We start from the raw sequence: 16,332 nt of genomic DNA, 5'->3' as shown, positions 1-16,332 counted from the left end.
ACAGTAATAAGTAATAAGTAAAACAAAAACACACAAATATTACCATCTCTTTGGATCTTTCCTAAAACATGCTATTGTAGGATGTAAACTTTGACGGATAAATGTGATTGGACATCGCATTACTAAAGTTTTAGAAATATTATAGGTTCAGTTGTAAAACAAGGGCTTGCAGATACATCTGAAAAACAAAAATAAACATTCAACAAATATTAACCAGATATTTAAGCAGAAAAAAACATTGCTTCAACAAACATTTCTAAAAACGAAATCATATATTTTCTTTGATAATGACCAGATTCATTTTCTACCAAAGGCCACAATAAGTTTTGCAGATAAAACAGGAAGGGAAACCTCTCATGTTTACAAGCTACTACGGACAACGGCTGATGACAGATCAGAAGTGGAAAATATTTTATTTACTGGGCGTAAGCAAAAAGAGATGAAAAACTTGTTAGGACTCATGGCTTTTGATGAATTTTTGGCTGTTGCACAGAGCAAGCCTTTGACCCTTGAATAACAGTATAGGCATCTGAGCCATGACTGTGGTACACTGTTGACTGTTCGTGTCAGACTGATTGACTCGCTTAGTTGGATCTTACTAATCCAAACAGATCAGGTGCTGACATTACCACTAAGAGAGTAAGGCAAGGGCTGCAAATTTTTTTAATAATTTACCTGAACAAAAAATGGAATGCCTCTCTTCAGTTTTCACCCTACTTAAATTATTATTACTGTTATTACATGATGTCCAAGAAAAAAATCAAAGACATATTTTTCTCCACAGGTTTGTAATAACAAATGGCCAAAGTATACGTTTTTTTTATTTGCTTGACCACACTTTCAACACAAGGTAGCCTGAATTCTCCTTAAACTGGACTTTGTTTGACCTGCACAGCCCCCCCCCCCTCCCCTAGTCTAAGTCTTCCAGGACACTGCACGTGCTTGTGGGAAGCATTAGCTGCTTTTACACAGTAAGAGGCAAATAATAATTGGAACTCTCTCTTTCTCTCTCTCTCTCTCTCGCTCTCTCTCTGATAGCCGGAGTACAGTGACACAGCTTTCACCCCGTAATGCAATTAAATCATTAATCACTGAAGAACATTTAATATTACTGCATGGTATAAACATTTAAATGTACAGTGTTTGGAAACAAAGGTGCAGTATTGATAAATATATATGATATATATTGTCACATTTATCATTGATGAAATCTAAACGGTTGTTAAACAGGTAAAATAGTGATGCACTGTTTGTTCTGAAATGTAATGGCATATATCCAATACCTGCTGTGAGGTAAAAGTGCCCTCTTAAGACCCTTTTCTGCCCGATGCTGTCAGCAAGTGCGCAAAATCTTTCACCTAATCCTTATTAGGCCAAGACTTCTCAAATCAGATTATGCAGGCTGCTTACAAATTGGAAACAGTTCTAGCCACCTGTGTATGTATAGGTATACGTTCACCACAGTTATAGGAAATATCATCGACCTGGAGTTTCCACACATGACCTTCATGACCTTTTCCAGTCCCCTTCTCGGAAACTGATTTATTCTGGTACACATTAAGCCATTCATTCATTTTATTTACCCAGTCAGTTTCTTTCTAACTTTGTCTTTTTGAGTGCAAATAAAAAGTCCAAAATTGTACAGCAAAGTAATTAGAACAAATAATAAAGAGTTTCATAAGTTTTCTTATTTTAATTGAACTTTTCAGATACAATAGCTAAGAAGTAATACTTTCAATTAAAATAAAAGTAAAAAAATACATGGCCATTGATTTTGTTGTTGAATTCCATTCTGATTGAAAAAGACATTTCCAGACAGCTGCAGTTCACCTCTTGTGTTACCTCCATTGGTTACCCTACCTTGATATGCTGATTAAGTGTGAGCAAAGATTAAGCAAATTAGCCAGGATGTTGCCCGTCCCAAAATAGCCCTGGAGTGCTGCTGAGAGGCTTTGAACACCGCTCGGTAGAATAACGGACTCTGCTTTTGTTGTTTTTGCCTTTATAATAAAGGGGAAATGTGAGGAATACAGTAAGTCTTGCTCATTACATTTCTGTTCACATGTTAGTTTAACAGTCAGCTATTTTTGAGGCACCTTTAGGCTGCAGTTTTTCTAATCAGTTGATTTGTTTAAGGTGTGTGTTTGTCTACATGTCCAGAAGTCTACATGTAGTTAGACCTGATATGTTGTTTCCACTTTCAATGTTCAATGTTTAATCAATAATTAAGAAAAATCTGATTCGAAACATTGTAGTGTTTAAAAGAAAAACACATTGTATTCCAGAGTATTGTACATCCATTGAAAGCTCTATAACAGGCTAAACAAACAACAGAGCCTTTGTGCTTCATCACTACACTATATTGTGGCCTTCTTTATTACTACAAAGTAAACTACACCAGTGTCGAGCATTGGATAAATCTAAAAAAAAAGTTAAACTACCATACTGCACAAGAAGATAATTGTATATAATAATTTATTTACTAAACTATAGAAGTGGAATATGTTATGTACAAGAATAAATGTAATGAGCAGTGACCTTACGCATGATCCCAGTCAACCTAATTCCCAATAACAGAGTTGGCATGTGTTTAAAGTGTCTCCCTTTGAGCTGACAATGAAATAGCTTAATGTGTATCCACCTATTTTAACGATTTGTCTAAGCATCTGGGAGAAAACACTCACATTGCATCACAAAGCCACACAACCATAGTTAAACTAAGTTAAACAAAATCCCTTTTGTCCAAGGGCTGCTCAAAGTGATTCATTGAACCTCTTAAAGAAAAGCTTGTAGGATCTTCTTTGTTCCTATCTTGATGTGCAGTAAAAAAAAGTGCTGGGATTACTTCAGTAACAATTGTACTGAGCCAGTGGTGTCATTTAGATGTATTTGAATGTTTATGGCTAATAATAATAAAATTGCAACAAGACAAATGCCAACAATAACTTCCCAAAGAGTGGCTAGTAAAAGGTCAAGGTTCCTTCTATTTGTAAATAAATGGAGGATGTACATTTTGTTTGAAAGATTCACCAAGATAAGTATAAAGTGCACCATTTTGTATATTTTGGCTACACCAAATTGCGTAGAAAATTGCATTATTTAAAAATTGGACTAGCATTTAGTGAAACACAGTCATATTTCACTGTGCACATGGCACTAGAGAAAAGATAGACACCCTTTTACATTGTTATCATCATTATCAACCTTACCTGCATTGTGAGATCTAGCATCTTTTCAATCACGAAAGACAAGTAAACCCTGATTGAGAGGGAACAGGGATTGTTTTCAGCCTAAAATCAAACATCAAATGGAATCTACAGTGAGAATTCATGACAACCAGCTCCATTTGGCACACCAGAATAGCTCTGCGTAGGGAGGTAGTGTGTGAGTAAAGAAGTCAAGTGTTTAGACTATGTAGTGATGACAAGACAACTGATCAATATTATTCAAATAAGCGTTTTCCCTGTCTCTACTTTCTTTCCAGAACGCTCAGGGCAATATGAGCGACACACCGGTCCAGGAGCCCCCTGCCCAGGCACTGTCCATTGACAGTGAACAGACGTTACCCTCACGACCCTTCCAGCCAATCTCAGATCCCTCGGCTTCTAAAAGAGTATGTTTCTACAAGAGTGGCGACTATACATTCAGCGGGCATCGCATGGTCATCAATGCCCGTACCTTCAAGACATTTGATGCTCTACTAGATGCTCTGTCAAAGAAAGTGCCTCTGCCATTCGGAGTTAGAACCATTACCACACCTCGTGGCACCAACCTTGTTAAAGCCTTAGAGGACTTACATGACGGGGGGTCATATGTTTGTTCCGACCAGAGACGGGTGAAGCCATTAAACCTGGATGAAGTGAACCGACGGCAGGTACCATGGAACACCACCAGATCCTTCAGCGCAGGGCGACGAAAGCTTCAAAGACTCCAGTTTGGTCAGGTTCTCAGGGTGAATGAAGTGGCCAACAGGCCAACAAGGGTCACGGAGAGGGCGGCAGTAAGGACACCAAAGAGGCTTGAGGTCATCAAGAATAGAGATCCCGCTGTTAAACGCACAATTGTGCTGCAGAGAAGAACAGCACCAACATTTGACGCTTTACTGGATTACCTCTCCCAGATCCTGCAGTTCCCAGTGCTGAAACTCTTCTCTACAGATGGCAGAAGAGTAAGTATTGGGTTCCTGAAAATAATCGAAACAGCTTCTTTTTTTTTTATACGTTGTACGGAAAAATGAAGTTGTGCGCTTCCTTGCTGATAGTCAGGTGACAAACAGCTGGTTAGCTTAGCTTTGCATAAAGAATGGAAACTATACTCATGAGCCCTTTTTATTCTGTGTTTGTGCAAAAGTGGCATAACTAAGCTCAGCCACAATTACGTTTTTGCACATTCATATTGATTCTGCAACCATGCCATAGTGGTGTCCCAGTCTGTGATTTCAGATTATGTTTCAGCATTGCAGAAGCTAGGCACAGCGGGCGCTCCACATGCACACACAGCACTGGGCTCTGTTACGCCTCTGTTACTACCAACTAGTATTCATCTGTGACATTCATATTGATGGTGAAACGTCACAGGGACATCAATATTGCACCTTGAAATGGCTGAATAGGACTATGGACAACACCCTATGTTAAACATCAATTAGTTATTTTGGTTAAGCTAATAGCCAGCAGCTAGGCTAACTAGCTGGGCATGGCTCAAGTTTTATGTTGAACTGGTGGTTGTTTCATTCTTGGTGTTAGCAAAAAATGCAACTTGAAGCAACATCTATTTATTTTAACTCAAAGTGAAGCCGATGTTCAGAGTGTCCTATGCTTGATCCAGTTGAAACACAATAAATGGCCTGGTTTTTGGAATCAAACCCTTATCGTGTAATTCGACCACTCAAAAAGGCGGTGTATTAACAAGAAGCATTTACGGTCATCCTTATTTGCCTTACCCATGCCATGTTTTTAAATTAGCACAATCACTCCTGCTGACCCCTCTGTGTTACAGTTCTGTGTGTGGGTGGGGGTGGGGTAGAGGGTATTTGTGAAAGTCATAAAAAATTAGCACAATCATGAAGAAATGGAGAAATGTGTTCAGGACCACAATCTTCGGAAATGTGATCCATGTTTTTTTTGTTAGTTGGACAATAAAGACACAATGCCTGTGATTGTTTTACTAGTCAGTAGCCATTCAGCTAATGGTCATTTTTGGTGTTTGATAGAATGGGAATAGATAGTCAACAAAAAAAATAAGAATACCCAAAACAACGTTCTCAACACATAATTTGCAAGTCAAAACGCCGTAAAAAAGCACATTTTATTTAACTGTTTGTTGAAGAATTCCATACTAGGAAATGTTTTTGTGACCTTTCAATTGGCGCCTTGCCGTGCGAATCCATGGCACCTTTGCTGTTGTCCCTGAATTAACTTTCTATCCAGGGATACTTAAGTAAAGGTAAGTCTGGGTCACACAAATTGGATAGGCCTCTGACGCTGAGGAAACTTGTTGGTGGACCATTTGTCCACTTTTTTGACAATTACTTGGTCTTGAAAACAACAAGCGCCAGTTTCTGGGGTTTGGATTGAATCTCAGCTGTCATGGGCTATTAAATCTTAAAATTTTACATTATCCTGAGCCCTTAAGGATAATTGTTTATATTGGCCTCAAAATTAAGATTTATAGATAGACACAACTCTTTATGGAACTGAAAACACATTGGTGGAATCATTGTAGTCTAAATAGGTAGAAAGTGAAAATACATAACTTTTACAGTAAATGTTCATATTAACAAGTTTAACAGAAATAAGAAAAAAGGCTCATACACTGTTACTGAACATATTTTAAGTATTCTAAGAGCCAAGATCTCATTTCCCATAGAACTGCCTTTCAAATGCTTTATCTGATTGGTTTTGGGACAATACGTTGCCCAGTTAAAGTCAAGTGTCCCTTTAATATTTGATACTTCCAACTGAAAGTCTTCTTTGGGTTTACAGGTATCTAGCGGTGCATAACATGAAGTAAATTAAAAGTTTAAAAGTGTTTCTGCTCCTTTTTCAGGTTGATGGTCTTGCAGCACTTATCCTTTGCTCTGGAGTTGTTGTGGCGGCGGGAAACGAGCCATTCAGATTAGGAAACTACTCCTCCCACAGAGTGGGCCAAATGGCACAAGCAACGTACATGGATACTGTGGAACCATCTATGTTACAGCCCATAGCTTGTAAGTATAATGCTGTTAATTCAATACGTTACGGTTATAGTGATACTGTAAAGTCTCCATGTGGTCCTCTTTTTCTCATGGGAATGTACAATCAGAAAATGCAAATGAAAAGTTTGAAGATAATTAATTAACAGACATTAGGTAATTTTACTGTGTTCGATCAGACTTTATTCATGAAACATGTCCGGCCCTATAGGGACTTTCAAAGACATCTTAGCTGGTGATCAGTTTCACTAGATATTTGTTGTTGCAGGGGAAGTTAATTTAAACTGCAGATATGGCTTGAAATAAGTGTGTCTTCCACTTAGTTCTATATTGTCTCAGGCAAAGAGCTAAACTTTAATCCTTTTTGATTTGGAGATGTCATTTTTTTTTGCCTCTATCCCAGACTAATATAACTGCCTCCATCAATAGTCCAGCATTTTTGGGAAAAGTTTTTTATTTTCTTGAAAGGCAAATCAATACCACTCTTTTGACTGGTGCAACAATTAAAGTTAAAAGGCAAAAAAATATACTTTGTGTTTTCTGTAAATCTCATTAACACATTACACCTTCTTTGTTATATCCACACAAAAGCAAAATGGACACAACATACAGCACATTGGTGAATTGTTGGGTTACTTCTTCCAGCCTTTATGTTAAGTTAAGCATCAGTGGTTGGATGTATCTTTATCTTTGACATGTGACAATGTGACCATCTTACTCTCAGCTTGAAAGCTATTCATAATATTTCCTAAAACCTCAAACTATTTATTTTCTATACCAACCAAACCATGGGAATTGAGAGAGTTTTAAAGCCATTAATTGTTTCTGTCTCTCTTTTTCTTTCCCTGGCTGTCACAATCACCTTCATCAAAAGTGAACAACAAATCTTTCTCAAGCGGAAGAGGATCAAGGAATTTTTCCTTATCATCTGAGAGATACATTGTCAACCAAATAAACAAGTCTCGAAGTGGAAGCACAAACAGCCATCTACAACGAAGAAACAGATCATTCGAAACTGAAGCCAACCATCAACACAGATCCTTTGAGACGGGTGAAACTGGGATGGTAAACAATGAGCAACATGCATCCATTGTACCTCAGGATGATGACATAGAAAAGTCTTTCTGTGTAAATCAAGATGGCAGCATGACTGTGGAGATGAAGGTCCGTCTGACTGTCAAAGAGGAGGAGATGCTCCACTGGACTACCACACTCAGCCGCACCAGCCTTAGCAAGAGGACAGTCTGTGCCTCAATATCCGAGTCGGGCAAGAGTTCTACTGACTCAAACAATGCCGTTGCCAAAAACTCCTCAAGCATCAGTGGAGATGAATTGAAAGAGGGGAACCATCCCGCTGGGGGTGGAAAGGGTGTTAAGTTTAACGAAGACCGAGTGACGGGTATAGCAAAAACAGCATTCAAACGCAGTCCTACACCAGGTGCTCAACAGGTTAAAAGGGCTTCGGTTGAGAGCGTAAAGATGGTGACAGAGTCGGGGGTTCAAGAGAGTACTCTGGGACATTATTCCTATATGGAAAGGACAGCTGGTGGCGAGAAGACTGAAGGATACCGCGTTGTCAGACACAGCAGCAGCAACAGGCCGATCCCAAAGCCACGCAAAACGCCATCTGCAGGGACAATCAACAATGAATCCCACTCCTCCATCAGGTCGTCGGGAGTAGCTGAGGTTCTTCAGATACAAAATAATGGGATGGAGGTCACAGAGACTGTAATGCATATTTTTGAGAGTCAAGGCAGCTATGACAACTATTATGCTAACGAGGAATATAGTGCAGATGGTGCACCTTCATATTCTTCCACACCTGCGCTGGACAGCAAACCTTCCCTTGACTCAGCACCTCATTCGTCTAGCAATGATTGTGATATAGATTTTAGCTGTCAGCAACCCACTAGGGAATCACTACGAAGACAAAAAGAAGAGATGTTATCATTGTCATCCGAACCAATAACTCAAACGCAAGAGATAACAAATCATCCATCTTCGCTGACAAAGCATGAAGCCCGAAGAAAAGCTAAAGTCAAAACTCCTAAAGAGAGAAAGAAAATGATTGTTAAACCTGCTAGGAATCTGAAAAGCTTGACTTCAACAAGCAGTTCAGATAAAAAGCTCAAAGAAAGCAGAGTAAGTCCCTCAAAAAATGGAGTCCAATCATCTACAGACAAGCTTAGCAGCAACACCAGTGTGGGAAAGAAGAGTTTGAGTTCATCAGAAAGTGTTCAAAATGTTCAGAGGAGTAACGGAACAGGGAAGCCTCAATTCAAGAAAACGGTTAAGGAAGGACAGATCCCCAGGAAAGAGCAAGCCTTAATAGTCAATGCTGTTGGTGTGAAAAGGAACCTAACTCTAAGACAAAACATGGATAAAATAGCTGCTAAAAATAACGGTCATAATGTCAATTCTCCAACTACAAGGCCTCAAATGAAGAAAAACATGTCAGACATTTTACAACCCAAAAAATCTCTTTTGCCTGCCAGAAAGACAATTACAAGGCCCAAGTCTATGACTGAACACAAATTATCACCACCTAAAAAGTCTCTAGAGCTGAGAGAGAGTTTGTCAACACCTTCTTTCAAACCTTCACTCTCTGAAATTCATCAATATGTTGAGAACTGGTTGGAGAAGGTCAGTCCGGACCCAGTGCCATACACTGAGGAGACCAACACTGATGATTCAAGGACTCAGACAAAGGTTGTGTTTCAGATAGGCGCCGATTCGGAGTCAGATGAAAAGACTGAAGGCCAGGCTACTCAAGACGAGTGTTGTCCAGTGCCTGGGGATATCAAAAAATCTGCCTCTTGTCTAACTGTACCACAGTGTCATGCAGATCCAACTCTTCTGCATAATGAACAGTATGTGAGAGGTTTATGCGTTTCCATGCCGAGTGTCAGAGTCGAATCTACAAAAATGGAGAACGTAATGAGATCGCACAAATCTGTAGAGGCCATCGGTCCTGCTGACAATGAAGCATCATCATCAAACTTTTTGAGTCCCCATGCAAAGCTAAAACCTGTCCTAAATCAGATTTATTCTTCTATTCAGTGCATCAGAGGGGTGTCTGAGACCAACACAACATCCAATCTTGAGAAGTCCAAGAGCCTTCCAGATTTTCCAACACAAGTAGCTTCAGTGTTTGGCTCCTCGTGTAAAGCCTTCGTGTCATTCTTATCAGTTATGACTTTGCGAGATAACCTAAACGAATCTGAAGAGGGGGTTGGAGACCAATCAAGAAGTGACCCTGAGGCCATGCTCATGATGCAGTCCCTTCAGAAAATTTCTGCTATTGAGGACACAGAAGAACTAAGGGCAAGTTTGACGGATCTGCAAAGCAGAGCATCTTCTCAGCTCAGAGCACGCTGGAAGGACTTTCAGATTCTGAGGGAAAGGCTTGAAAGTGAGCCGCTGTCTCCCAAAGTTTCAGAAACAGAATTTGCCCTAGATGTTGCCTCAGAAGGTGGTGATGTATTTGATGAACATCATTTAGGTATCGACGAGCTGATGGAGGAAATGAATATGCCGCAAGAGTTAAGAGCAGAGATATGTTCAACAATCCAACAATCTAGATTTTTTTACCCTGTAGAGGAGAGCACCTTCATAGAAACTGAAAGAAACCAGTCGGACTCAGAGGAAGATGTAGAGAAATTTGTTGAAGAACGAAATGATGAAACAGAACAATCACCAGAGCATGATAGTACAACAGTGGTGACAGCATCAGAGAAAGAACTTCCTGAAGTTCAGAAAACAGATACCAGTGTAAAAGAGTCAGACATTTCACAGACAGAGCGAGGTGATCTGGTGAATGACAAAGAAACAGAAAATGAATTTGAAGAACGAGAAGATGAGGGAGACAACAGGGAGGAGTTGAAAGACGGAGAAGATGAGGTTACAAAAGAAACAGATGAGGACGAGGAGGGTGCGGAGAGTGAGGCTGGAGAAATGGAAAGTAAGGAAGAGGTTGAAGAAAAACATCATGACAAGGGGCGGGATGGAGGGGAGGCAGAAGAGGGCAGTGAAGAGGAGGAGGAGTCTGTTGTGAAAGGTGAGGAAGGGACAGAGGAAGAGATGTCAGAAGATGAGGAGGAAGAGGGAGGTTTGTTACGAATAGAGACAGAAGTGGTTGAGGTGATGGAGGATGGAGTAATAAATGAAGAAGACCAAGAATCAGGAGATTGCATTAGTGTTGAAGAGACAGATGAAAGAGAGGGTGATGAGGAGATGGAGAAGGGGGAAAATTATGATATTGAGGTTGACGGGGGGACAGAGGAGGACGACAATGAGGAGGATGAGGCTGAGGAGGATGATACAGAGGAGGAAGGAAATGAGGAGACTGAGGTCGAGAAGGATATAAAAGTGGAAGTAAGATGGGTTGATGAGGTTGATGAAGAGGTGGAGGAAGAAGAAAGTGTTGCGGATGAAGGAGATGAGGAGACAGACAAGGAAGAAAATGTCGATTATGAGCTTGACAGGGGGACAGTGGAGGAAGAAAATGAGGAGACTGACATTGAGAAGGATATAGAAGAGGAAGCAAAAGTGGTGGATGAGGTTGATAAGGAGACAGGGGAGGAAGAAAATGTTGAGGAAGAGGTCGATAAACACATAGAGGAGGAAGAAAATGTTGAGGAAGAGGTTGATAAACACACAGAGGAGGAAGAAAATGTTGAGGAAGAGGTCGATAAAGAGACAGAGGGGGAAGAAAATGTTGAGGAAGAGGTTGATAAACACACAGAGGGGGAAGAAAATGTTGAGGAAGAGGTCGATGAAGAGACAGAGGAGGAAGATAAAGAGGAGGATGATGATGAGGAGACAGGGGAGGAAGAAAGTGTTGAGGAAGAGGCTGATGACGAGACAGAGGAGGAGGAGGAGGAAGTAGAAAATATTGTAGAAGTGAAGGAAGAAGAGGAGGATGAAGAATCAGATGATCGTAATGAGGTTTCAGAGGTAGGCATTAGGGAAAAGGACGAGGAAGAGGGAATGAGGAAAATTATCAAGGAGAAAGATTTGGAAGACGAGGTAGAAAATATTACTGAAGATGACGTCATTGAAGAGAGGGAGGAGGAAGAGGAAATACATGAAGAGGAAGATGAGGAAGAAGGGAAAGAAGAGGAAGAAGAAGAAACTTTAGGGCATTTTAAGGAGAACGAAAAGTATTCTGAGGGAGGGGAGAGCTGGAAAAACCTGGAGAAAGCAGAAAATGCTCTTGAGGAAGAATCAGTTGTAGGGGGGATAGAGATGGATGAAGAAAAGCAAGAGGAAGAAGATCTAAGTGATGCAGAAAGCACAAATCTACTTGAGGAGGCTCTGTATCTGCAGCAGCAGAGTAGCTGTGAGGAAGATACAAAGGTAGGGGAACACAACCCTGAATCACTTAGTAATCATTCCTCCGAGATTCAGTGTGCAGATGACAAGGGGGATGGAACAGACACAGTCGATGAACTCGAAACAGACGAAGGCGGGGAACAGCAAGAGGAACTAAACAGCAGTCAACCACATCCAGTTGAGATATCACAGGAATTACTTGACTTTGTTAACGCTGCCCTTCAGTCTGCTTCCCTTATTTTTACATATGACGCTCATGGGAAAATCAGGATCGAGCCAGATAACTCTCGAGTTGTAAAAACGAATCAAACATCAAAACCAAAAAGGCGAGAGGATAGTTCATACGGCGTGAAGTGTCTTCCAAGCCCACAATGCTCAGATTTGTCTGATTACAGGCCAGAAACCTCAGAGAGCGGTGGATACCAAACTCAAGAGTCTGTAGATATTGTCTCCGAGAGTGGAGAAGAGGGATCACAGAGACAGTTTCCAGTGTGCAGACGCAAAACAGATATCCGTACCTCAAAACTGTCTGTTGCAAGTGATTCAAAAGTCTTGCAAAGTTCCCACAATAAAAGTGGAGGGAGTTTCTCTTCTTCTGACTCAGTCACTAAGGATCTGTCTTATTTCAGTGCTGGAAGCTCACAAAAGGCAGAAACGGAAGCTGCCACAGAGGCCACACGGTGCTCTTCTTTCCGCTCAAAGAAGGACTCAAAGGACGGGGTTTTGATTGACCAAGGTAGATGGCTGCTTAAGGAGAATCACCTCATGAGAACTTCTCCTCCAGTGTCCCTGGGAATGTACAATAATGTAGACAGCACATCTATAGACACAAATCATTCAAGGTCTAGCGAGGACTCCCTGCCTCCTTATAAAACCCAGCAAAACCTTCTTGCAGCATTATCCTCTTCTGAGCTTGAGGAGATGGCCAAGCCTAACACCCCAAAGTGCACCTATTATAACATGCCACATGGAAGTGATTCCGACCCCTTTTTGGATGATTCTAGTTCTAAAAGTGGGAAGAAAGATGAGAGCAGTGCTAAGGGGAGAGGCGTCCGGGTGGCACCCACCGTCAATACTTCTCAAACCTGGGCAAATAAAAACGGTAGTCTGTCTTCATTTGCATCAGTTGATTTTAACATACCAGACAGAAAAGTGCATCCAGAAGGGGAGGCCTCGTCTCAGACAATGGCAAGAAGGACATCTGGTGGAGGAGGGAGAGCAGTACAGGCACAGGACTCCATCGACGCACTGCGTCTGAGATGTGGCCAATATTGCCCCATACTATAGCAGCGAAAGGCATTATTTTTCACAGAAACATTTACATAAAAAGATAGTCATGTAAATAAGTCTTTTTAATTTTTATGTTTCTTTTGTGTTTGGTCAAATTATCATGAAAAAAAAAAACTTGTCTTGCAGCTGCTCTTCCAAACCGAAAGACAAGTGCAGCAATTGTGAAGAGTTGTGCCTCTTATTTATGTTTGAATATAGCAATGTATATTTGTATATTTCATGTAAATACTCCTATCTGTACATATTTGTATTATCTATGCTTACAAGTAATACATGTCATCAGCTTCTCAATCAATAAAATGCAATACATCAGACAGATGACTCTTATCTGCAAAGGCAACAATGGGATTCAGTAAGTGGTTCAGATTTTCAACAGAAGTTACTGTTTCAAATCACTTTCCCCTCTCGGAGTATAATTTTCAGCCTCAGCAAGCAGCTTTTTTTCTCCAACACTACAATAAACAGTCTACTATTTGCCAAACACCAGAAAGCCAGAGGAGTTTATAGCAGTTAAACCACCAGTCCATTAATGTAGCCTATGCATAGTCTACTGTAAGCAGGGAAGATATTCAATTACGCTTTTTATTTAACATTCTACACAGGCAGGTGATTTTTCTACTTCAACTAAGTTTTGTTGTTTGCACCGTAAAATTAATAGACTATACAACACTTGTATATAACACTACAACACAGAAATTTGAACCAGCAGAAATATGTCAAAGGCTACATGGGTAGTTTAACCTTAAATCTGTCTCGCCATTCATTGCTTTGTTAAAAAAAAAAACATTATTTGGACAAAATTAAAGCAGGTGACGTTACCAAGGCCAATATTTCTTTCTTACCTCGATTTATTGCAGGTGCAAGGCAGCTTTTCTCACGGAGGTCCCTCCAATTCTCAAAACTGTAACTAGGCCTATCCCATAACGTTGATGTGTGAAATACCAAAAAGTACCATTTCAAGTAGGCCTACTTAGCTACTATTGTTCTGGAGGTAGCCTGTTTCCCCATCCCTCAACTCTTGTATCCCAAGATGCATTGCACTGCAGTTATCAAATCAAAACAAAGATAGCGCCCTGAAGTTACCTGGACAGGTTAGAGTGGTCGCGGTGAAACATGTTTTTCCTCATTCGTTGGACGGAATAGTTTTTGCAGATAGCCTATGCTAAGAAGATATTTTTATGAATGTGGAAATACCTCCAGAACAACAGTAAATGTTTCTTATCAACCTACTGGGCTTTTCTAAACACCTTAGGTTTGGTTCGTTTGGTTTGACTAACTTTCAAACGAGACGCTGTTAATGTGACTTAAACACAGACTCTAAAAAATTGACATAAATTCACCAGGTGGACATACAAACGGCCCCAGGAATATTATATGCTGGATGTAACAATTTGCAGTTTGTAATAAAGCCTATGAAAAGGTCCAATTTTATTTGTGGGACAAAGTTTGGTGAAGAAAATTAAATGTTTTAAAACATGACCATCACTATTGCATATTGGCTACCTGGTTTAACTGAAAGTCTCATTTAAATCGGCAGTCCCTTTGCCAGATGTTCTTCGGCATCTTACAATTAAATATAAAACATTAACATATGTTCAGTAGCCTAAAGAAAAATACAGATATAAACCATCTGAGTAACCTCAAGAGATAATATCCCACATGATGCAGTTACAGTGGCATCAGTGTTGACATTGTTGGCAATGGTTCTCAATAAACCATTTCTTAACATTATACCTAATTGAATGATAGGATGTTGACTCTCTAATTGATTGCAAATTACACTGATGTGATGCTCTGAAGGAAAAGACACTCTGGCTGAATGTGGTTTTCCTGAGTGGTATAGTGCAGTGCCTCCTAGCTGCACCTCTAGTAGTTCTGTTCGTGGCAGTTTTGAAGTTAACAAAGCCAGTCAGAGGAGGGGGAGCAAAGCCATGAGAAATCCCATAAACTAGGCAGATATATTTGTATCCCGTAAGGTTTCCCCAACTAAACAGACTGTGCGTCTTTAGTAAATGACAATGATGAAAACTAAATGTTTTTTTTTTGTCTGAAGTTGTGAGTGCTTGTTTATATAATGACTCCTGGGGATTTAGGGCTGTAGAGTGTGTTCACCACTTATGCCCAGTCATAACTTTATAGTTACTGTAGATGTTTGTAATAACATAGAAATTAAGTTATAGGGGTCAAATACAAACTGGAGATAATAGTTCCCATTTATAACCATTGCCTAGCCTGTGGACTTTGGTGACATTTGACTTTTGTAAAGTTATTAACCAGCAGAAGCATGTGAATGAGCCTTAGGCTGACACTATTCTGTTTAAATTTGGAACAACAGAGTCCAGCCCAGTTCACAGTCAAAGCCTTATATTATCATGTCAAGCTGTCAAAAGCTGATTTTTCTGACTTCTGAGACAAAGCTGTTTGGCAAAGTATTATTAGATATTCTATATTGAGTTTTCCTTTATTTCATGCTTGTTGGATTTGTCTCAATATTTTTCACTTATTGCAGGCAGGTGAACACAGAGCGTAGAGAGAGAAAGTGTCATCTGCAGCTGTCAGTCAGTGCGGGTGTTGACTGCTGATGCAGCTAAGCATATGGGAGTGACACTTTTGATGTGATGGTCAGTGTCAGACAGGCTCAAATAATGAGTGACCAGGGGGTCTTATCATTGATAACTATAACAACATGACAGCCGGTCAGTTTACATTTTAATTCTGTATGTTGGACAAATAACGCAGTATTATTTAATGCAAATAAGAGGCTATTGCTTTTGAGTTTTTTCCCCTTTGGACCCTCCCCTCAATCCTTTTCTGCATACACACTCATGCACAGAGAAGGAGACAAAGAGAGTGAGAGTGAAAGCGAGTTTCTTTACAAACTGACCATTCTGGATACTTTCCAAGGGTTTTGTCAGTCACTATGGAGATTTGGGAAAAAAGCCCCTGCAGTTTAATTTCTCTGTTGTTACAATGGTTGAAAGGTATCCAGTATAAGCTCCGTTCTACGTTTTCTGTCAAGCTAAAGCTTAAGTTCCAGGAAGCTGAAGAAAAAAATAATCACAGCAGATGGAATAGAAAAAAAACCTTTGGAATACCAGCAGTGAAAAGAAAGAATGACAAATATTAAAATACAGAGTACTCCTTTTTTTTTACTACAAAAAACCCCATAATAATAATAAAAAAAACCTTTGAAGTAAGTATTAATAATGTACTTAAAATTAAAAAGTGCAATTTCTTATTGTGCTGAATATTAAACTGCAATGGGTCACAAGACATATCTGAGAGGTTGTGGGTTGATTAACGTGGAAAAAGAAAAGTCTGAAACACAGAATTTGAATAATGACTTTACACTAAGTATTTACTATATTATGAAACATTTCAGAGTTTTTATCACTAGATCTCAGTCAGCTGTTTCAAATGAACCATCAGAGAGTTTAGAGGGCTGTCGTCTCTTTGGTGGACCTGCTGAAAACTCAAAGAGATGTGACTTTGTGTCTCAACCACAGTGTATATAC

The 16,332-nt window shown here is 39.9% G+C and overlaps 1 protein-coding gene across 1 annotated transcript; it reads left to right on the top strand.

Annotated features, from left to right (window-relative positions):
• The first annotated feature begins 3,490 nt into the window (after window positions 1-3,490).
• LOC132979308 (oxygen-regulated protein 1) lies at window positions 3,491-13,131 on the top strand. Its single transcript, XM_061045012.1, has 3 exons — window positions 3,491-4,168; window positions 6,049-6,208; window positions 7,068-13,131. Exons 1-3 carry the CDS (start codon window positions 3,500-3,502, stop codon window positions 12,812-12,814), a joined length of 6,576 nt encoding a protein of 2,191 aa, XP_060900995.1. The 5' UTR covers window positions 3,491-3,499; the 3' UTR covers window positions 12,815-13,131.
• Window positions 13,132-16,332: the final 3,201 nt, after the last annotated feature.

The sequence above is a fragment of the Labrus mixtus genome, chromosome 8 (genome assembly GCF_963584025.1).
Source record: "Labrus mixtus chromosome 8, fLabMix1.1, whole genome shotgun sequence".
NCBI lineage: Eukaryota > Metazoa > Chordata > Actinopteri > Labriformes > Labridae > Labrus > Labrus mixtus.
Note: the sequence above shows the minus strand (reverse complement) of the source record. Positions and strands in the feature narration are given on the sequence as shown.